The sequence below is a fragment of the Cupressus sempervirens genome, chromosome 2 (genome assembly GCF_028749045.1).
Source record: "Cupressus sempervirens isolate cs-2001-9-10 chromosome 2, ASM2874904v1, whole genome shotgun sequence".
Classification (NCBI taxonomy): domain Eukaryota; kingdom Viridiplantae; phylum Streptophyta; class Pinopsida; order Cupressales; family Cupressaceae; genus Cupressus; species Cupressus sempervirens.
In genome coordinates this window covers 385,572,011-385,596,669 of record NC_143119.1, presented here as the reverse complement: position 1 = coordinate 385,596,669, position 24,659 = coordinate 385,572,011, and the positions used below count along the sequence as shown (strand labels likewise).

The 24,659-nt window shown below is 34.9% G+C and overlaps 1 protein-coding gene across 2 annotated transcripts in view; it reads left to right on the top strand.

Moving 5' to 3' along the window:
• Window positions 1-24,659, top strand: part of LOC149572744 (phospholipase D zeta 1-like) — a 212,572-nt gene that overhangs the window by 54,853 nt on the left and 133,060 nt on the right. For both annotated transcript variants that reach the window (XM_089813832.1, XM_089813831.1), the window contains exons 2-4: window positions 10,427-10,528; window positions 10,936-11,072; window positions 12,593-12,734. In XM_089813832.1, the coding sequence (XP_089669958.1) occupies window positions 10,427-10,528; window positions 10,936-11,072; window positions 12,593-12,734 (381 nt within the window). The remainder of the gene's footprint in view (window positions 1-10,426; window positions 10,529-10,935; window positions 11,073-12,592; window positions 12,735-24,659) is intronic.

Here is a 24,659-nt window from a genome sequence, read left to right as displayed (position 1 = left end):
AAACTAACTAAAACTAAAACTTGACTAAAAGACTAAATATCTAAATGACCCTTAATATTAAATATTTATTAAACCTAACTAAAATTTAATGTTTATTTTCAATATCTCTAGGCACACTCTATATTTAGAAAGGAAAACTTTTATAGATTACATTGGCCTAAATCTGCTTGGGGGTCTAATTGTTTTATCCATCTTTTAGTATGAAGTCTAGCTTTCACCCACACCTTTGCATGCTACTCTTTCAATCTTGTAATGTTTGTGTTTTTAGATCCACTTAGAGGATATATCCCTTGAATTATGCTTTTTCATAAAATTATGAAGCCTAAATTTAGGTTTAGAGGTCTGGCAACCTAGCTTGGGGGTTGATGAATGAGCTTTTGTTGAGAGGGTTCACTATCTCATTTTATAGGACATGGTATATCACAAATGGACAATCCCTTAGTGTATTGTCCAAACTGAATTTGCCAACTCAACTCTACAATTTAAGACTTTTTTAATGCCTACATTCTATGTCCATATGCTTTGATCCATAAGGGCCACAACTCCTAGTCATGAGAGAGATCCATTTTAAACAATCGCCCCTCTTACAGTATATTTTTATTTGTGTTAATCAATGTTCTGTTACCCATTGGGGACAAAAGCATGTCGTGACGAGCTTCAAGGACAGGGGAAAGGTATAAGTTTAGGGCGAATGACAGTAGCGTGCGCATGAAAACATCAATTTGGTTTGGTGCAATTTCCCCATCAATTTATTCCCTTTTTAAAAAAAATTTGAAAGTAGGTTTAGGGGTGGTAGCCCCTAGTGGGTCAAGGGGCAACACTCCTAGTGGGTAAAGGTGCAGTGCTTGAAGTGCACCAAATCCATTTTCCCTCTTGTGTAGCCTTTGAATTCGTCATTTTTAGGCGATTTCCTCCCAAAATTGAGATATTTGAACTCCCTTAGAATGCAGGATGTGTCATGATTTTTTGTGTAAATCTGAACTCGTCAAACCGCAAATCTGAGGTTGTTGCCCTCTCTTGAGGGACAATGCAACTTTTTTTTGTCCCAATACAATGCAACGGTAACAACACATGTGCTGTCCTTGTTGTCACGTATAGGGGACTTCCCTCTTCTTAGAATGTGGGGGTCCAGGGTTGGAATGCATCACCTTGTTTCACTAGAACTTGTTTGCTTCTTTGTCCTCTACTAGGCTGCAACATTGTTGGTTTTGGAGACTTAGTTGCTTCCTCTTTCTATAAACATCTCTATTGATTAGCTACCCTCTTTTATATACTCCTTAGACCCTCCCCCCCAACTCAAGAGAACCATCTCAATGGATAGGCTACCCCCTTTCATGTACTCCTTGGATCTCCTTGGCCCCTTCCCATGAAGGACATTAGCATTAGAAATGCGGGATAACACATCTACATAGCACATTTACACCACTTGGGTCTCTCCCCATGAGCTAGTTAGTTCCAAGCTAGCTTTTAATGTTGACAATTGCATATAGATGGTGGATGATTTTCTTTACCATCCTCATTATCTCTAGCATTATTTGTCCCACAAATTGAAGATCCTCTTGGCCAATTGCGAATGTGATTTCACTAGCAATGAATCAAAATCGAGCATCACAAAATCTTTTAGGACTAGATTTTTTGTCTCTGCTTTGTCCTTGAGGTGGAGACAAGGAACACTTAATTTTTATATGCTTCATTTGCTATGAGATTCAAGGAAGATTTCGTAGCCTCTGTAGGAACTTAGGCAACTACCTATTTCCTTTCTTCAAATATTTAGATCAGTCATTCCTAATTCTTTTTTCTTTTAGAGAATGTGACCCTTTAGTGTATATCCTTACATGAGGGCAATACTCTAGATTTTCCACACTTAGACAATAGGCAACACATTATGGCCTTTGGATACTAACACTCACATTAGAGTTGATAGATCAGCATGTCTTTGAATGATGTTACTCCACATATTAGATTTGATAGATCAGCTAAGTGATGCTTCTCTCAAGGTATGGTCACTACTCAAATTACTTAGTTTTCTTTGTTGGCTTTCCCTCAAAATCATTACTCTTCTAATTCGCACTGGCATGAATTGGTTCCATTTTGGTGACTTGGACCTACCATTTACCGATTGACTCCAAAACACAAGGTTAAATTCATATTATGAGCATTTTTGTATCGCGAGGTATACTTTTCCTTTGGATGGTAGGGGCATTTTCTATAGGTAGTGCCTTGTTTTCTCTTTGGCTATCCTAGCATGACCTTGAAACCTTGGATATTCCTCAAACATGAATTATCTTTTATAGTCATTGATGATGATTCAAATGAATTCATTTCAAATCTAGGTAGGGATATTCAATGGGATTCCGTTACAATCTTCACTAGCACATGCTCTTGGGGCTGTTGTTTGCACTTCAGTCCTATTTTTTAGATGTATGTTGGTACTTGAAACCACCCACCCAAAAAACATGTCATGCTTAATCATTTGTAGCCAAATACCAGGTCATTTTTGTCATATAACTATCAGTAATGTTCATTTTCCTACCACAACAATTAATTAGTAATGTGTTGGTTTGTCCTGGCTCACTAATGATGTATGTAGGTGGCTCATTGTGAAGATTATTAAGTTTTGAACCCTAAAGGAGGCACTAGCATAGGTGGAGAAAACTGAGAATGAAGTTAATAGAAAAACTATAGTAGCAGGTCCCCCACAAAGGTAGGAAGGATTGAGGCTAAGGTAAATCTTCTTGAGTTCAGTAAGACAATCATATTATAAGGATTGTCTTCCAAGCACAAAGTGGTCACTTTTGAGGCGTTAACATCTAAGCTTTTAGAAAGTTACTCTTTTTTTTGCATTTTTAATGAAAAGTAGTGGATGGTAGAGGTTAGGAGGTTGAAGCGGTTGCAACTTTCATCCCATTCCTATGAAATCAAGAAAGATGAAATGTCATGAGAAATTTAATTTTTATCAATGTAAAGTTTGAAGCAAATAGAAAAATAGCATGTTTAAAAATAATACAATTTTGTGAGTTCATCATATGAAAATTGGCATGGCAAATGCCTTCATAAGTTCCACTTTCTGGTGTGAAGTGGAGAAAGTTTCATGAGCACCAACTTTGCCAATTTTGAAAACTTGGCATTGATGGAAAAAAGGTCCACAAGTTCCACTTTTTGGCATCAAGTGGAGAAATTTCCATTGAGGCCCAACTTTCTTTGTTTTTAGAACTTGATACACAAAGACCTCCATAACTTCCATTTTTTGGCATCAAGTGGAGAAAGTTCCATTAAGTGTCAAATTTGCCAATTTTTACAACTTGGCATTGATGGCAAAAACATCAAAAAGTTTCACTTTTTGGTATTAAGTGGGGAGCATTTTGTTGTGCGTTGACTTTGCCAAATTTTCACAGTTTAACGTTGATGGAAAATACCTTGTCAAGTTCCACTTTTTGGTATAGAGTGGGGGGAGTTGTGCCTTACATTGACTTTGTCATTTTCCAGAACTTGACACTGATGGCAAAAACCTCCACAAGTCCACTTTTCTGGAAACAAATGGAGAAAGTTCCATTGATAGCCAAATTTTCTAGATCTCCCAAGTTAGTGTTGATGGTGAAAAGCTCCCTCAAGTTTCATCATGTGTCACATTTTTATCTTTCATAGTTTAGTAGGAAAAATCTCCACAACTTCCACTTTTTGGCATCATTGTGAAAAATCCACTTTATTGTGGCATAATTCTCCCATTTGGTATCATTGTCAAGAAGTTACACTCTTGTTGTGTGAGATAATTCTCCCACTTGGCGGCAAGTGGAGAAAGTTCTACTCAGCATCAGCTTTGCTATTTGTCATAGCTTGGTGTTAGTGGTGCAACCCTCCAAAACCTCCACCATAAAGAAAATGGGTGTCTAAATTCAGTCAAGCACCAAAATAGTATGCTTTTCTTAGTAAAACCAAGACCAAATTAAAGCAGAAGTGGTACCCATGTTAGTATATGTGTTCAAGTGAAGGGTAACCATCAAATAACATGGAATAAAGAAGAAAAATAGATGAATCAAGATGAGAAGTAAAAATGAAAGAAAGTTACCATCATTAATTATTTTTAGAGGATGGGGATAGAATTACATTCATTGGAAATCTAGTGTTGTGGGTTTGTTTGAGACAAACCTAGGTGAAACTGTTATAATTTTTTTGATGTTTACTTCTGCTGCCGCAATGAACACACATTTCTTTAAATATACACAGATCTTATTTTTTTGTTGTAAAGAGTGAATAGAGCAAGGAATTTTTTTAAATAAATTTTCGACGTGTCTCTTTTAAGGAGGCAACACTCTTGGAAATAAGGAAATTGTTCAAAAATAAGGACATCATTTTGTATGACTCGATTGACACCAACTTTAACAACTACTGTTCTTGGACCTTCTGTTACTATTAAAAACAATTTGGCCCAAGTCAAATAAACTTACATTTGATTTCATTTTTTTTTTAATATAAATTTTTAATAGTTTGAATATTCAACACTTAAATTTATTTTTAAATATATCAATGTCAATATGAATAGTACACATATTAGTATAAGTCATAATAATTTCAAATTAATATTAATATATACCATGTTTATATATTTGATATTAATGTATCTTTATATTTCCTATATATATGTATATGTATACAATCATATTACTATGTTTTCGTATTTGTTATAAATATTTATACTGCTAGATATTAGATTCATTTTTTTATGTTACTATCTTCATTCATTATTTATTAAACAAAATATATATATGTGTTTTTTGTATGGATGTATCCAAAGAGAACCCAGGTCTTAAATTTTTCTTGGCTGACCTGAACCAGCACCAAGACCGTTAGCTTAGTCATTGAAGTTTGAAGTTGAATTGTGTTAAAATCAGAGGATTGCTGCATATGAAATAGTTCTAACAGTTATTTCTGTATATTTTAAATACAACAATCTTTCTCACATTTATATTGGGAATAAGGTATGAAGAGACAGACATGTCCCTTTTAAGGGACATGTCTATTCATTAATTACATTATATATATATATATATATATATATATATATATATATATATATATATATATATATAATGAACAAATTATATCTCATATATAATTATTCATAGGTTTATCCTACCAAAGCTACAAAACATTAACACTCCGTCTTAGCTAGGGAGGATAACACACGATAAATAGAACACTATTTGTAATACTTAGACATAATACAGCAAAGGAAGTCTTTGATCAGAAGACTTCCAATATATGATATCATATAAGTATTGGCCTATTAGAATATCAACATAGGATATTCACCAAGTACTAATTTGAGATCATATCAGGTAGCATGACCATTGGCCTATCAGAACATCAATTTAATGACATCCACCAATGACTCTGAGTAATGGCCTATCTGAACATCAAATCAATGATATCCACCAAGTACTCAATACGGTAATGGCCTATCAGAATATCAAGGCAAGATATTCACCAAATACCTAACATATATCTATACAAACAACTTATAAATTGTCAATTTAATGACATCTAACACTTAGTTGTTGATTTACAAGATAAAGCCTTTCATGATCTATTTTAACAACTACACAAAATGTATATCATGATTCAAGTTATTGTAAGATCGTCACCTTCCAATAACCTCTACAAATACAAGTGACAATTATTTGGAAGTCGTCACTTCCTCAAGAGGTACACAAGCATAGTCTCATACATGAATTACTTCCTCAAGATGTACACAAGGACAGTCTCATACATGCATTACTTCCTCAAGATGTACACAGGGACAGTCTCATAAATGCATGACATCCAAAAGAAGTCACCATAGATACTGTCATATTTTGTTGTCATGATATCCACCACGAAACATACCACAGAATAAGGTTTTCACCTCAAACTTATCTCTCATAGACAAGAATGTAATACAATGGATTGCACTTGGAAATTCTTCTTCATGAAGAAGCACTAACCTTTTGACCTCCTTGTCAAGGTTACTATTAAAGTGTCAAAACTTCCTTTGAGTTTAATATCAATTTTTTTGACCTCTTAGTACAAGGTTATCTCCAATGAAGTGTCAAACTCTCTCTAAATCTGTTACCATCCTTCAAGCCTCCTGGCAAGAAGTTGTGTCATGCTTTTCTGGTTCAATAGGTATTTAGATAGCATACGACCTTGCAACCTACATACATGAAACTTTATCCCATGAATTATGGTCCTTTAACTACGATAGTTTCTAATCATTGGAGAATCCATCTCGACATGGTCTACTCCCTCTGAATCAATACAAGAAAGATCATCAAATGTTTGACTGAAGCATATCATCTATCTACTCCTTCTCTTTGTCCAAGATTGCCTTTAATGAACTACCAGACTCCCTCTTGTAGAGATGGTTACTTAATAATCTCAATCATCAAAGATATTTGCTTCAAGACCCTCACTTTATCCAGCATGATCATCAAATGAATAACGAATTCTAGATCAAAACTTCTTTGGAGCTACTGTCATAAAATTAAGTTTTGCGCAATATTTGGTAGCATGTTTAAACTATCAACCTTCTTTTCCTTCAAGAACATCTCCAGAGAAAATGGGAAAGAGATCAAGGCAAATAACTCTTTATAGTATATATAGAATTACAAATAAGAGAGAGACTAGGGTAGATAAATGTAATGCTCAAGGATGATAAATACTTATCTGCACATGAAGGTTCAAAGACATTGAATCACAAAATGCCTTCTTATCTTATTTGATAATGGAACATCTCTCCTTTAAAGATGGTTCAAATGAGACTAAACACTGTTTACTATTTCCCCCTCACAATGCGAAATTCCCATTCTTATACCAGCTAACTGTGTTTGATGCCTTTATATGACCTTCCTGGTATTTGCTGATTGGTACCTCCATATGGCCAATTCTATTTGAGATTTTGAAATGAATGTAATTTAACAATGTAAAGTTTGTGTCCATCATTTTCTAAGTCTTTGTATCCATCTATAGAAATTGGTATTTCAGGGCGATCTCTAGAAAATCCATCGTAAAACATAATCTGTACACAAAACATGATCTCTGCGTAGAAATTACATAGTTTAATAACACACACACACACACACACACACACACACACACACACATATAGATAATGAACAAATTATATCTCGTATATAATTATTCATTGATTTATCCTACTAAAGCTACAAAACCTTAACAAAATTGAATTGTTTGTCTCTAGTGATTGAGAAATTCAAGTTTGCTCATTGTGACAATGTATCCATTTGAAATTAGAAAACTTCATGTTTCAATCATTCAAAGAAGTCACTAAGGAAGATCTATGTTAGCTTTGTGCAACTATGGTGTTCATGGTTATGAAGTAGCTTTGAATGCCTTAACTTTAATTTTCTGTCTTTTTTTTTTTTCAGATTGTTCCTATTTCATTTGTTATGTTTTCTTTTCCAAATCAAGTGGTTGGTAGAGTCCAGAAGATCTTTGTTTTATTTTGTGGACAGTATTCTTGTTTATGTTTTAGCTGTCATAAATTGACAAAACTCATTGATGAGATATGAGTTCTGCAAAGTTTGATGCCTAAAGCTTGAAAATGAAAATAGATGTTAAGTTTTCTTATTTGTTTATCTTTATGCAAAACCCCAAGGAATAGATTGTACAATATTCATACTAGCAAACTTTTTTTAAAGATTTTGGAGTAGTTTAAATTAGGTAGCTTCCCCTAAAATTTGAAGATAGGATTTTCACATCAAGTTTTCTATTTCGTGTTATCAAAAAAAAATGACAAATCAAAACATTTAGCATGACACCATGCTTTATTATATCCTAGGCATTTTATTACTTTGATTCTAGGGTTCTCTAGTTGATAGTTATTGGATATGTATTGTGCCAGTTTTGTGTAACTGTTTTGATAGATCAGTGATGGAGTTTATTAGGGACTCTTGCTGTTAAGAAGTGTCCCTGTGGGCATTAGCCTTAGACACATGGTGGTAACTGCATCACAAAATTGCTATGAACAAGATGCAATCAAAATGAAACAGCTCCAGATATATTGTGTCCCACTAGGTATGAAGTTTGGATACATGGCTAGAACTGGACTACTAAAAAATGCTTCTAGGGGGCACTGGCTAAAATCAAGATTATTATAGAAGGTAATTAACTGCAAGATGAGACCGCATAATAGAAAAAGAGCGAGAAACCTGGTCAGATGGGAATGCAAAGGAGCCAAGGATTGATATTGTATCCAACCAGAGTTACCCATCCCAAGTCCATGTTGAGCCTAGCAGCTATTTTTATTGCCAGTTTGTTACTTAAATCCTTTTTGTGATTTCTGCCACTACTTACTGACTTCTCCTTCCTTTGCTTCGGGTATTCCTTGGTCTCCACATGCCTGCTGAGCTTTACCATATACCCTGATTTGGACTGTAAATAGCTTCTTTCCTTTTAGGGCTGCAAACAGTTTTCCTCATTTGGTTCCGCTGGCATATTATCCTAGACAATGAGAACATAATGCACTCACTGGGCTCTTGAAACAGCATCAAAATGTACACTTCATATTCCTGTGCAGGTGAGAGGATTACTTGTGTGCAAATTGTACCTTTCAGGATGTAGAGCCATGTTGTTGTTGTAATTGACAGAAAACTGTGCATGAGATACTACTGACAATGAGATGACCACCACTTTTTTCTCTATCCAATCCTTCGAGATTAATTAAATGCTATGAACGACAGATAGTGGTTTCATGTTTCAAATTGACCTTCCATAATTTTTAACCTTGCTGGAAGAGCCCTAGGGATTATATGTTTTGGTTAAGTCATGGTAGTTGTCACCAAATTTTACTTGTCAATGATTGTGGTGTTGCTTGTCTGGTTACTATGTTGCCTTTAAAATATTTCAGCCAACCGCCCCCAAGCAGCAAGACATCCCTACTAAATGAATAAATCACCGCAAGCAATTTTACAGGCGAAATTGAAGATAAAGTTGGCATTGGGCAACATTAGAATTTTATTGCTTAACACGTCAACCGGGCACTCATTGTTTCTCCTCAAATTTGGCCTTAATAAATTTGAAATGATTTCTCTCAGTTGTGGCAAAAATCTTACATATTTGCTTGGTAGAGAATGCTTCATTAAAGGAAATTTAACCGTTCCTGTCTTGCTCTTTGCTAGCTGCCACCATTGTCAACCTTGTGGATGTGAAAGTTGAAGGAAAGAGTTGTGGCAGTGAAAAGTCAAATGAGTCTGTGTTGATGCTTTTCCTGTCTGGGGGATGAGCAAGCATATAGGGACAAGAGACAAACCAAAAAAGATTATAGATGGTTCTAGCATCAATGTGCATTAAGGACTTTACATCAGTGAATATGCCCTGTAAGAACATACAAATAAATTTAATAATCACTGGGCAGTCTTTCAATATTGTGTGGCGTCTCATCTAAAAGGAGTCGCTGTACACTGGACTAATCCCTGTCAAAGAACTGGATAGGAATGAGAGTACAACCAGTTTACTCTTGTGTTTACTACCAAGATTGTGGTTCTATTCTCCTCCCTGAAGCAGATCCCATAGAATTTGGTGACTAGTCTTACATCCTCGATGAGATGCATTAGCTTCTGAATAGGTGTCATCTCATTGTATTGATAATCATAATAGATCTCTCTCCTCAACCTCTGTGAGCTCTACAAGCATGGCCAGCTTGAGAGCATGGCAAAAGCCTAGCTTATTGGTTCACATGGAACTATGACTTGTGTAAACCATTATGAAGGGACCTTATTTATTTATGATAGTACTTCTTCCCTTTACAACCATAGGTTTTCCTTTCAATGCTTCATCAGAATTAATTTTCCATATAAATCTGTGGAGGGTGAGACATCTAGTTGTTAGTTTGCCAACCTTTGGATCTCTTATCCCTTTAATGTGGCTACACTTTATGATAGTTACTATGCCACACCATATGTATGACTATTCTTTTGCCGTTCTAGTTAGGAATACATAAAAAATTGCATGATGTACATATCAATGCATTATTAAGCTCAACTGTTATTCATTTCTTTTGCTTAGAGAACAGTTTATGTTTGGCTTTGGGCGAGAAAGGTCGAATCTTGAAAGGAAAGTCAATGTGCTAGTGTTTCCACATATTTTTTGGAATAGGATGCTTTTTGAAACTTGTATAATGGATATTCCAATAGCGATAATAGCTATGTAGTTTTCAGAGCATGAAATAGTTATTTATATTGCTTATGTACTGTATATATGAAACTCGTGGGATGGGTTGATGTATTTTCAATCTGGATAGAACTATGTTTCTCAATATTTCATACTTTTGATACTTATACTTTCATATATTGTTGTTTTAACATTTAAAAAATTGAGGTCCCTTTGATGCTGACATCTTATTTTTGCTTTTATATGTTGTTGTATACAGTTTAAATGGCAGCTTGTAAAGAAAGCCTCTCAAGTTCTATATTTGCATTTTGCTCTTAAGAAACGAGCAATTATTGAGGAGCTTCATGAGAAACAAGAGCAGGCAAGTCATCTCTAGTTTCCTCCTGTGTAAAAGGAGAACCGTTGATTCTATTTAGGCAAATTTTGAAAAATAAACTGTGTACTTTTGATTTGAGACTTTGTGAGTTTTAGAATATCTTAGTACAATTCAATACTAATTCCTATTATATGCCCATAGTTAGCACTTGTTATTTTTTTGCTCCTTCCAAAAGATGGTTTACTGTGTTTGATTGTGGTTTGGACTCATTTGCATCACCCTACTTTTTCTTGTATAACTATTGGATCTAAGCTTACTCATTTAGATCATAAATGATTGACATCAATAGGGTTGATCTACTTGTGCATGGGATGCAAAACTTGTACTTGATAATCTGGCAGTGTTAATTCATGTTAGATTTATTTTGAGGTGTAACATTTTAACTAATACAGGCTAAAGAATGGCTCCAAAGCATTGGAATTGGGGAGCACACAACTGAAGAGGTTGAAGCCGAAGGGCATGATGAAGATGAGCATGATGTAGACCTAGTATACTCACACCAGGAGGAAAGTCATACAAGCAAAAGCAGGTGCTTTAGTTTCTATTTTTGGCCAGGCACCAATTTAGTCGTTTTACATTTTTTACATTAATATGACTTTTCAACGCTTTTGTTTTAAGCATGTTTGTCACAATATGAAAATCAGACGCTTTAATGAGTGTTCTGGACCTGAGATTATTTTTTGAAAGAATTGAAGAATGTCTGTAGCACTTTGATGTAAAGAGATATACATTTTGCTAAAAACATGACTGGAAAATATGAATATTATTTTAAAGAGAATTGATATTTGTAAAATATGTTGGCATTGCTAGTATTAATTTGTGATGATTGATTAGGAATGTTTAATTTATATCAAATGGCCTCGATTTGAAAGTTTTCAACATCTCACAAATTTGTTTTCTTACATTTTGATAGCGAAACCCACAGCTTGCTATATTGTATGATTGCCTTTGTACCCCTCTTTGTGTATTCTTGTGTACCGTGCCCTTCTGAGATTGTTCTAGAATTATCCATAAAATCACAAGGGCAATAAGAGATGAGATGGACATATCTTCACCCAGTAAACTATCCCCTTATAACAATATAAACCTTGATTTGAATCCCCAAGGATAGCTATTAATGCTATTAGCTGTTTCATTAAATAAATTTGGATCTGCCTTCTTTTAGTGATCAAACTATATATATTTGAATCTCTTCTGCCATTCCTCTCTCTCTTTTCCTCCAATGTGAGGAAGAGTCACTTCTTCATAATGGTCATATCTTTCAGAATTACAACCTTTTGAAAGTGCACCTTTGAAAGAAGCACTTCCTTAATTCCTTTTGTTCTATTCTTTCTTCCTCTATATCCCACCCCTGCCCCCAAATGAAGTTTTCCTCTCCCTTTTATATTTCATATTTGAAGTTCTATTTCAACAAGGGGACATTTCATCTTGTTTGGAAAATCATTTGTCACCAGTCACAATCTTATGAAGTTGTTACTTGTGAGGCAGACTTCCTTTTTTTAGTCACAGGATAAGAACTTCATGTTGACTTATTATTATGTTCTGTATCCTTCATGTTTACGTCACCCTCCTCATATGTGCCTTGTGATAGGGGATTCTTTTGGACTTCTTACTGTGTTTTTCATCTTTATGTTTTTTGCATCCTCCCCAAAGATGTTAGATGGGCATGTTTTTCTTACTTGCCACTTAAGGCGATTGTTTCTGCTTGAAATACTCCACAATGTTCTGAAGTTGTTACTAGTGAGGCAGACTACCTGTTTCACTGGATAAGAATTTCATTCTGACTTTTTATCGTTTCTGCATTCTTTATGTTTACACCACCCTTCTCTTTTGTGCTTTGTGATAGCTGATTCTTTTGGAGTCCTTACTGTGTTTTTATCATTTTTTTCCAATCCTCCCTGTACATGTTACATGGGTGTGTTGTGCTTAGTTGCCATGGTGTGTTGTGCATAATTGCCACCCAAGGCGATCGTTTGTGCTTGAAATAATCTTTCTTTCGCAGAATTTCAAGGCTACATGGAGGTGACAGATTGGCACTTTTTGGCACAGAGATGTTCCTTCGAGTGCAGCATTGCCAGTCATTCGTCCAGCACTGGGACGCTTAGAGTCGATTGCAGATAAGTCCAAGTCTGCAATGCAAGGATACCTCAATCATTTTCTGGACAATCTGGATATTGTGAATTCTAAAGAGGTAAATTTAGTTACTTTTCTCCTGTGGCACCAATTGTTTATTTGTCTATTTCATTTCTAATTTAGAAAATGGGCATATAATTGGTGGACTTGAAAACGTGGAGCTTTGATATGTTTACAGGGATTTTTTCATTAGCATGCAGTGGATGTTACAGTGATTTATAATCAAAGACACTGATTTAGCTATACATTGATAAGTGTGATCACCGTATGTAGCTTCAAAGTTTTTTTAAGCTGAAAAAAATGCAGTGATGTGTTATTTGAAAATCCCCCAAGTGGTTGCTTGATAAAGAAACCAACGATTTCTATGTGCTTCTCACATGTTTAAAAATCTAAGCATGTATTGACATGTGGGATTTTCCAGTGGTGCATAAAGGTCTCTCCATCAAGGGTCATTTTTATTTGTTCTAGTTGTTTTACAAATTGATGTCAAAGTGTTGGGGAGGACAATGCCTATTGTCCTGTTGGATAAAAATGGGATTTGAGGTTTATTTCTTGCACCTGAAGCATGCCATACACTAACATCTAGATAAGGCTGCTTTTGTTATGATTTACCAATTTTCTAGTGCATCATACACTTATTTGCTAGTTCATGGGCATTTAGTTTTTGTACCAGTGTCTTTAAAGTGATTTCCAGGTCTGGCAATTTTACTTTTGATTGACTTCATTGTTGGTTTAGCCAGTAATTGGAGCAATTAATCTCAATCATGCACTATTGTCATGATGCTAACCCTGTTTTGATTGGTTTTGGGCTTGGCCCTTGGGTATCTAATGGGGGGGTATAACAATGTCTGTAAAAGTTCAATGCAAAAAGTATTTGTTAGAAGAAAAGGGATAGTGATTTTTATTTTTCTTGTATGAGTGTCAGTAATTCTTAGAGTCCCTTCAAAATTATTGAACCATCCAATGACTAAAGAAAATCTCAATGTGTAGAGAATGGGCTGTGAACCCAACCTCTGTTAGTTCTTTTGGAATCTGTTTGTTACTTGTTGTGTACTCCCTCAAACTGAGGATGGTATCTTCAGGGATGGAGCTTTGATTGCTACGAACTTTGTATTTGACAATGACTATCAAAAAATTATTCTTTTGGCAAAATGTTTTAAAATTTAGGAGGTACACCTTGTAAAGTTTAAGCCCTGTTGCAGGGTGCACACTGAAGATGAATTTTGAGTCATCCAGTCCACTATAGCTGAATCAGGTTGCAAAAGTACTTTAAGACACATTGGGGGCTATGCCACTAATTTTTGCAAGATTCACTTAAAACATCCACAATTATCATGTAGTATTTTGAATGCATTGGATGCCATGAACATGTAATACCATCTAGCACGTAGAAGATTAATTCACTAGATTGGCTATACAGGTAGTAGTGACTTCTGATACATGAGAGAAAATTCAATCAGGGCTTTTGCCACTGATTGTTTCTTGGGCTATATGTGACCACTAGATTTTTGTTCCTTTTTTGTGTAATGTAACTGCTAAATTTACTATGCTAACCAAAGTTCCTAGACTCGGAGCTGGCTTGGATTTGGCAAGGCTGACTCAACTTGTGACTCGGCAAAAACCCAGAAATGCCTGGAAAAATTGAAAAAACCCTTGAAATCTAGAGATTTTTAAGGGTTAAAAACTTGTTTCATGCACCCATTATGAATAAAGCTTAAAACCATAACACCATCAAATAGAAGCTAATTTGGACACATACATAAATATACATTGGTCACATAAGTACAAACACAAATTAAAACATTGATGACAATTCACGCACTAACAAATAACCAATATTGTCAAGCACAACAACAGGAATTTTATGCCAATTACATCATCCTTCCCAAAAGAAAAGGCCTTCTCTAGATGACAAGTATACAACAAGTACTATCTAGGAGACTAATGACAAGAGTGTAGATAATGACTCGTACTACACAAACTCAAATCTGTAGTGTACTTCAAAAATAAAATGGGGCTTTACCAGAAACATGGCCAACGGGGTCTAGGGGCACTTCCACTTGCAGGAGTCTGGCGGCAGCACCTCAAGTGTGCTCCTTGTTGTGGCAAAGGGCAGGGTCAAATGCCCATGCTGCCAAGACCAAATTGGCACCTTCAGAACCACATAAAACTCTGTAGCGTGCATCATTTTCTTGAATTTTTAAGATGCCAAAAACAATTCTGTTAAAGCCCATAAATGCAGTTTCCAAATCTTTTCCTGCAAAATCTTTTCCTTGTCGAACAAAGCACAAGAACTGAAGGAATTGCAGCTGCCGTAGGGAAGGGTGGTGGCGGTCATGTAGTGGTAAGATGTGTGGCTTGATAAAAAACCACTCAAAAGTTAAAACATTCCCTTCTTAATGTTTTTTTTTTGCAGAAAAGAGTTGGCCGCTGCGGTGAGTCATACCAAGACTTGCAACTCGCCATGATTCTCGGCCCAGTCTGAGTCTGAGAACTTTTGACTCGGCAGGGTTGACTTGATTCATCACCCAGACTTGGCGAGTCTGGGAACTATGATGCTAACAAATTACTTTTCATTTTTGCATTATTGTAATAATTGACACCAATGCTTTTGTTTTCCTTGTTAATATAGTTGGGATATTAGATCAATGTATCTTAATTAGAATCTGAGACATGGCCTGTTGAATACAGCAGGTATGCTGAAAATCTCAGACAATTACTCAGTGTATAATGATCATCTCAGTTTGCTTACCATTATATCATAGTAAAGTCCTCTGTCGAAAGCCTTGGGTTGGGTCAGCAATATGCCATAAATCTTTGAAAGAACAGATTAAATTTTATTCAACTCTGCAGCAATAATTTGATAATATAAGGCATATGAAAATTATATTTTAAGGTGTCAAAAGGGTTGTGGTCAAATGGCAGGACCACTTGGTTCTCATGTTGGAAACAAAGGCTCAAATCTCCATAAGGACATCACAGGCAGGCATGCACCGGTGTTATCTCCACATTAGTGTTAGTGTGTAGTAGGCTTGCAGGTAATGTAGGAGTTCTAGAGAAGTACAAGGAGGACAGGTTGGTTGAACTGTGAACAGAGAAGGAGATAGAAGATGAAAGTGTCAGTGCTAGAGGAGCAAAGCTTGAGGTTTGTCAGATGGAGGTTATGGAGAGAAGAGGGTAGAATAGATGCCTTGAATAATAGATAGGAGGGAAGAAGTGGGAGTGCTCAAATCGGGGGATTGCAGGTAGTACTGTGGTAATGAAACAAGTTTAATGGGTATCCATGGGGAAGGCTTCAGATACAGATGTATACCACTGGGCTTGCAGAAAAACCTCTGTATCTGAAGCCTTCCCAACGGATACCAGTGGATATACATTTCTACTGTCTGCACTCCTCCAGCTTGAACACTTGTAATTCTCACTTCCTATCTCATTCTTCAAAGCATCTACTCTCTCTCTCTCTCTCTCTCTCTATGTATATATATATATATATATATATATATATATCTCTGTGTGTGTGTGTGTGGAGTTGATTGGGTGACTATATATGGGCTTCCACATGTGAAAAAAGCATAACATAAACAGTACAAACATTTAAATGTTAAAATAAGTTTAGACAGTCATAACTGCTAGGAATGAGTAACACATTACAGCAGTAATGGAGATACCAAGTTCAGTTACCAGAAAACTTAAAAACTTGAACTAATGAGCTCAAAATAAACAGACATTGCTCTCAGAACTACCCCTATCTCGATCATAGACAACTGTAACTTAAGAATGAGGGGAGATCAACACATGCTAATGATTTACATCACAATTATTAGCTACACCCCATCCAATCATACCTTGACTTGCTTGTTAATTTTTACCCATCTGAGTTTAATGTCCCCTAGTTGGGTTTAGTCTTAGTTCTACCAAATTAACACAGATTTCAGATTTGATATTTATGTCCCAAGCTAAGAGAAATAAGACAGTTGAAGTTTAAAAGAACGATTCATTTATTTAATCAGAATAAGTTATCTGTATATTTGTTAACACTCATATCCAACCTTATTAGTATTCCAGCTCAAATATGGAAGGAGTAGGTTTATCCAAGATGCCTAGTTACCAACTGCAATGGGCTTCCTCAAAAATTGCAGAGCCCGTAGCTTATCTTGGGATTATGCCTGCAAGGCGCTCAGGGTCGCCGATCCCTACTCTCTGCTGGGACAGATAGCCATTGCTTGGATTTATGTAAGCCCCTCCCTGGTAACATCTTTGTCTTCCCTTCTCAGTTTAAGATAGTAATAGGACTGAGTGTATAAATATATTTATATATATATAGGAACGTATATGCTAATTAATGAATGTAGATATAATATACATCTGTATAATATAACTGATATATAATTCTGATGTTATTCTTATTAATAGATATATATGATATATATTAGATCATCTTTATAAGATACATTAAATACATTATATAATTATATATATATATATATGTGTGTGTGTGTGTGTATTGTTTCCTTTATAACACACACACACACACACACACACACACACACACACACATATATATATATATATGTATGTATGTATGTATAGTTTCATTCCTGATATTAATATAACAATATATACATACACACACACACACACACACATATATAGGCAATACACACAGAGTTTTAAATACATTTCTAATTCATTATAACTAATATATATGAATCCTATATAGTGTATACATATTGATCTATACATTTTTGATTTCACTATATAAAGTATATGTATAGATATGAGCTCTCTCTCTCTCTCTCTGCCCCCCGCCCTCCCTCTCTCTGTATCTATATATATATCTTCTATTTTTATTGTTTTTATAATTGTTATATTTAGGATCTCTGCAAATGTAATAACATTGTTGTAATTCTATGTGTTTCAATTGCAGATTTCCAAGATATATAAATATATCTTTAAGTGACATGTCTTGTGAAGAGACATGTCTCTATGGTTATATATATATATATATATAAATTAATCATTAATTAAAACATTATTAATTATAACATATATATACATATATCTATTAGAGTATGTATAATTAATGATTAACAATAACCATAGAAGGAATAACTCTAGAACAGTTCAATTCGACAGAAGCTACAATTTAACACTCCCTCTTAGCTTAGGAGGATTGTTAAAGAATATATTATCATGATAATCTTAGAATGTCATATTAAAGACCTTAATATATACATTATCCTTTGATAATATAAGTCTCAACAAGAAGTCTATATCATAGGTGATATCTTTTTATAGTAGACATCACTTCACGAAAATGTGTCAGAACAAACATGCCAACAATATCTAATTCTAACAATGATATGTATATCAATTGTTTTCTACCATAGCTATGACTTAGATACAATCGAAGCTATCTCAATAGTCCCTCTTTATTTGGGAAGATTGATATATAACATACTATGTTCTTGAATATAAAGAGATATCATCTCACTATGATATCCCTAAAATGGAATATCAATATGAATTCATCAACACACATATGTAAATTAACATATGGAATTTACTTCAATACACTAAAGAGGCTAGAATCCTCAATACTCTCTCTTAAGCAAAGGGAAATTTAACTTACACAATAAGGTGTAATCATCATTATGTTTTAAACTAAGAGAGAGAAAGAAAAAAGAAAACATAATGGATTTTCATGGTGTCCGGCTATCGCCCAAAAGACCCATGAAGGTTATCAATGTGTCCGGCAAAATCCAACCCGAAGAACAAGGATAACCCAACCTTTCAAAATAATGGGTTTTCATGGTGTCCGACTATCGCCCAAAAGACCCATGAAGGTTATCAATGTGTCTGGCAAAATCCGGCCCGAAGAACAAGGATAACCCAAACTTTCAAAACAATGGGTTTTCATGGTGTCCAGCTATCGCCCAAAAGGCCCATGAAGGTTATCAATGTGTCCGAAAAAATCCGGCCCGAAGATAACACCAAATTCAACCATTGTTTGAAAACAGATCAACTAAAATAAAGTCATCACTTTATAATAGGATCAGAACACACGAAAGGTCGTCACCTTTCACAAGAAAAGTTGTCACTTTTCACAATACAAGCTTGCAAGCAAAAATAATTTTATATTCATGAATATATATGCATTTACAACAAAGTCATATCAATTTTACCTCTGAAGTACACAATTTCAACTTTGCAAGAGGCTTGGTATAAATATCAGCACTTTGCTCATCTATATTAATATAACTCATCCTTGTGATAAATGCACCAGTATCATAAAGTCACATGACATTGAGCATTTTCTACAAGAGTAGATTTATCACTGTATGCATATAATCATCAACCATATGATGTTAGCCAATAAGTGCATAAGAAACAATAATCATTAATCATGTCAAGTTTACCTCTGAAGTGATATGATCTACTCCCTTTGAATAAAAATTTGATAGAATCATGTTCTTATTTGCTCCTCTTAATCTGAAGCAATGTCAGATTTCCTCTTCATAATCTTAATCATAAAGGATGTTCACTTCCAGAACTTGCACAATAATTGTGGTAGCAAAAGTACCAACTTTCCTTTTCTGCAAGAACATCTGTAGATATAAAGGAAAAGATCAAAGCAATTTAACTCTTATAGTACGTATAAGTTTATAACTGAGAAAGAGACTATAGTAAGTAGATAACTGTAATACTCAAGAGTAAGAATTACTTATCTTTCTATGACAATCCATAAATGTTAAATCATTTAAATCTCCTCTCTAAAGATGGTTTCAAGTGGGAATTTGAACATTGTTTATTAAGTTTACTCCCCCCAATGTGAAATTCCAACTTTTATATCATCAAGCAATTTTACGTACCCAATACCTAGAGTATGATTATGCAAGTTATTTAAGGATCTTTTCATTTTCTTGTGATGTTCACAAGGTGTGGCCCATTAAAATCACGAAGTCGCATCCATGTATTTCTAGACTCCCTCTGATCATAAATCTTCCAAACTCCAACATTGCCTTTAGAAGAAGTGTAAAACTCCCTCTTAATAAAGAAGGATATTCATAATCTCAATCATCAAAGATACTTGCATCGAGATCCATCTTGATTATCAGGGTCTTTGGAACTACTATCATTAGATTTAGTCTGCGCAATGTTTGGTAGCATATTTGAAGTACCAACCTTCTTTTCTTGTAAGAATATCCTCAAACATAAAGGAAAAGATCAAAGTAAATAACCCTTAAAGTATGTATAGAATTACAAATAAATGAATAGATAAATGTAAAAAATACAAGTACTTATCTGCCCATGAGGATCATGGAATATCTCTTTTTCTAAGGATGGTTCAAGTGGGAATGAAACATTGCCTATTATTCCCCCCACAATGTAAAGTTACCACTCGTATATCTTTGAACACTTTCACATCATGTCAAATTTGAATACTTCTTTCTAAGTTACAACTTGCTCTTTTCATCCATAGACGCTCCAAACCTTAAGCTTAGTAGTATAAGTGAACAGAAACTTGTCCGCAAGGGGTAGACCCATTAAATCACATAGTTGCATAAATTTCAATCCTCTTGATTGTTACAATTTATCAATCACTAAAGATTCCATCACAACATTTGTTTACTCCCTCTGAATCAATATGATCGATATCACTGATGATTGATGAAACCATATCCTCTATCTGCTCCCTCTAACAGATGTGTTAGAATCTCTCTAAACATAATTCTTCTAAGCTAAAATAAACTTCCCTTTAACAAAGTGTTAGACTCTCTCTGAATCTGATATTAATCCTCCTTTTGCTGTAAGAACATTCTTAGAGGAAAAGATCAAGGCACATATCTCTTATAATAGAAATAACAATGTTAACATTGGTTATGAAGTTTAGTAATTTAACTCATGCCTATGACTGACAACATAAATATTATAACATTTCATTTTATGACATTAATTTTAATTCCATCTAGCCAATCTTATAAAGATGACCTCAACCTTTATAGTGACACACAAGCATTCATATAGAAATGAGTGTGGTCCCTACATTGGTACATTAGAACTTGATCCATTATTTCTATAAATTCATTTAATGAATGTTTAATATTAAATTATAAACATTCATCCACTAATATACTCTTATATATAATGTAATTATAATATCAACTTAATATTCGTATGTTCATACTAATGCATTTGCATATAAATCAATAATACATTATGCTTACCTTTCTCTACCCACATGTACCTTGGTGGTCATCTTATTTTATTATAATTTTATTTAATTGATTTTTGTTGGATCCGAAGTATTGACGTGGCATTTTAAACTATTGATGACAACCATTATTCGTATCCCTTCATGATTATTTCGGTTTTAAATATAGACCCGATGGCTTTTATATTTCTTCATTTACCATAATGAGGAGAGCTCTTCATTCACATTGAATCCTTACCTAATGTTATAAAATTTGATTTGTTTAAGCCTTGCGGTATTTAATACCCTCATTGTACTTTGACGAGCCCACCCGAACCTAGCAAGCATGACATTTCATTCACAAGAATATGCCCTCGACAGAGAAGCAACTATGCATTAGGTAATTGATACAACCACAGAATATGTCCAGAAGATGACTCTGGGTAGTCAAAGAGTGAAGGCCAGTTGGTGCGAGCATAAGACACCTTCTATGTGAGATTGGCGACCCGATGCTCCTAAAAAAAAAGTCATAGCAGCACTCCTGCTCTTCCTTGAAGTTGTTCCAAACTTTTCACTTCAATCTTCGTTGTGAGAAACAATCTCCTTATCCACTGCTTTAGTAACCTTCCAAACTACTCCAAGCGGCTTATGTCAGCCTAATATTATTTATTATTTATGTTCATGGTCTTCCTGTAGATTATCTCGAGTATACTATTTCCTTTCCAACCTTTCTCCATCCTTCTGTTAATCATGCTGCAGGCATCAACACACAAGAATGTGGGGAAAGGTGTTGGATCCCTCCGACAAATAGAGACTAAAAAAATAAGCCTTATTCCATGCTGGATCTCAGGCATATCTGCTAATGGTCTCTTGTGAACAGTTTATAAGCGCGGAGAAGAATGATCCACTAGAAGCCAGAGTGCACCGACGCTACTCTACCAAAAGAACTCTCACTAAAGTCTACAACTACTCTATCAAAAGAACTCTCACCAAAGTCTGCAATAAGAGTTTCAGTATTTCTCAGGCGATCATGAAGAACTTTGAAGAAGTTAGGCATCCAACCTGTACCATCCACCCACACAAGGATCTACAATCAATCCAAAATGCAGTATTTTAACATCATCCAACATTTCCAAACACTTTGATCAGACATCTTGTGTTCTTCATTTATCCCTATTGATGTTCATCTGATAGTTTGATCATGCTAAAACCTTGAGCACATTCCACAATTATCTCGGGCCTAAGTTTGATACAAATTCGTGACTAAGATTAAACTTAGAAAATATTAATACAAGCCCAACTCTTCCACCAAGCCATGGGGATTGGAAAATAAAGGATGTGACAGTATACACCAGAACACGACAACATCATGATCTCACTCACATATCTCAGATCACCTCTAGAAGTGGGACACGAGACAAATTTGAAGTCATAGTTGGCTACATCAATGTTTCAATCTGTCTTTTATCACATTTCCTTGTTGCATCCTATATTCACCAGGGTATAAACATAGTCAACGCTAACACATTCACTATGCAGAATTTTGTATTAAAATTGATCTTTGATACATTTGCAATTGGCTCTGATACCATGTTAAATTTAAGATCTCTACAAATGTAATAACATTGTTGTAATTCTATGTGTTTCAATTGCAGATTTCCAAGATATATAAATATATCTTTAAGTGACATGTCTTGTGAAGAGACATGTCTCTATGGTTATATATATATATTAATTAATCATTAATTAAAACATTATTAATTATAACATATCTATAATATATAGCATACAATATATATATATATATATATATATATATATATATCTATTAGAGTATGTATAATTAATGATTAACAATAACCATAGAAGGAATAAGTCTAGAACAGTTCAATTCGACAGAAGCTACAATTTAACAATAATCATATACTCATCAATTTTTATCTGTATCCTCATTATAAATTGCAGCCCACAATGTCTGATGCCAAACACTCATTATCTCCTCCTATTAATATATTTTTCTATTCTTCTTATTGATAGTTCCTCCTTCCAATGATATGTTGGATTCTCTTCATATATCCTGTTTGAGGAAAGAGTCACACCTCTTTGCCTTTGGATAGATACTTTGGTGCAGGAACACCCTGACGATCCCCTTGGAATTTTTAGTCATAGTTAGTATGTTTTTGAGTCATGATAGGTTAGGGTAATAGTTATTTCAATTCATGTAATTAGGTGTTCAGTTAAGGTCATGTTGACTGAGGTTATGTTTAAATCAATGTGGGTCAAAGTGAGTCAAAGTCCCTAAAAGTGGAAAGTGCCATGCAAGGCCATAGATGGAGTAAAATGTAGTGTTAAAATGTTATTATAAGCTTTTGGACCTATTTATGGTGCCAAGAAAGCATATAGGAGCATAAAATGCAAAAATGCAAGAAAAAGTGTAAATGTTGCTATTTTGTCAAAAATGTTGCTGACAATGTTTTGCAACATGACAGGTTTTGGAAGATGGAAGGTCAACCATCTTGGACGAGCTCTTAGGGGAGGTGAAAGGTCATGTTATTATATAAACAATACAATCTCATGTAGAAAAACAGAGAGGAGATGTGGAGAAGAAAGATGAAGAGCATGGTGTGTGATTTTGTATAATAAATCAGTTATTTTGTGAAATTCTGCTGATGTACTGGTATTTGATTGCAGTTCTAATATCTTCTCCTTTACTTCATGGATGAGGTGATTCTTAAGCTTCTTATATTATGGAATAAAGTCCAGAACTAATGATGATGTGCCTAATATCATTGGGTTGTTAACAAGATATCATTACACATTATTTTGACAGTGAATACTGTACAGTTTCAGAGGGCAGTTTCATATTGTTTCCATGTTTTCATTGTGTGAAGTCAGGGAAGATATAGGTTTCCTTTATTATTATTTTATTGCCATTTTGTCGGTCCACACCATAACCCTGTTCTATGCCTTAGAGTTGGCCGAGAATCAACAAGTTCCTACTGTTGCATGGAAAATACAGAGAATCAGCAATTAAGAACGCGGCAGAGGTAATGTTTGGAAGGTTGCTTTCACTCATAGGATGTTGAAGAACCCTTTGGAAGAGTAGAAAAGGCGAGATACTGGAGTTTGGAAGCCAGTCACTATATTCAGCAATGAAACCCTCATTATGGCAAGGGTTTGAAGGATCTGCCATCTCCTCAATGACTAGGAGTCCAAAAATCAGTAGTTTGAAAGTTTTGATAATATAAAGGTGTAGTAAAGTTTGTTTTTTCAAGTTCTTTGAGGGTTTTGAGAGTTTATAGTTTAAGTGTGTGTTTCAGATCTATTAGCCTAGATTAGAGCCTGCAAGTTGAATGCCCTGATGAATAGTTGAAATTCTAAGATTTTGGAGTTTAATAGAGTTCACTATTGGGTACCTGAATCCTTTTTTAATTTTGGTAGTTGTCTTGAAAAATTTAGTTTTCTTGCTAAAATCCCAAGATAGGGCTACAAGGAAGAGCCCTCATTAGGTCAGTTTGTGAGAATTGGTGTTTGGAGCCCGCTAAGGTGTATAGAGCCTTATGACTGTTTGAAATCACTTTATTGGTAATGAGTTAAGCCTTTGGAAGCAATTTTGGGTTTGGAGTTTGTGAAAGATCCTAGAGGGTGTAAGGGAGTGGAGGTGTTGTGTGGTGTGAGAGAGAGTTGTTGGTGTTTGTGAAGGTTTAGGTAGAGATACTTGGAAGGGGTGAGTGTGGCATGAGGAAAAGGCCAACCACCTGGTCTCTAGCCTTGGAGAGTCCTAAGGGA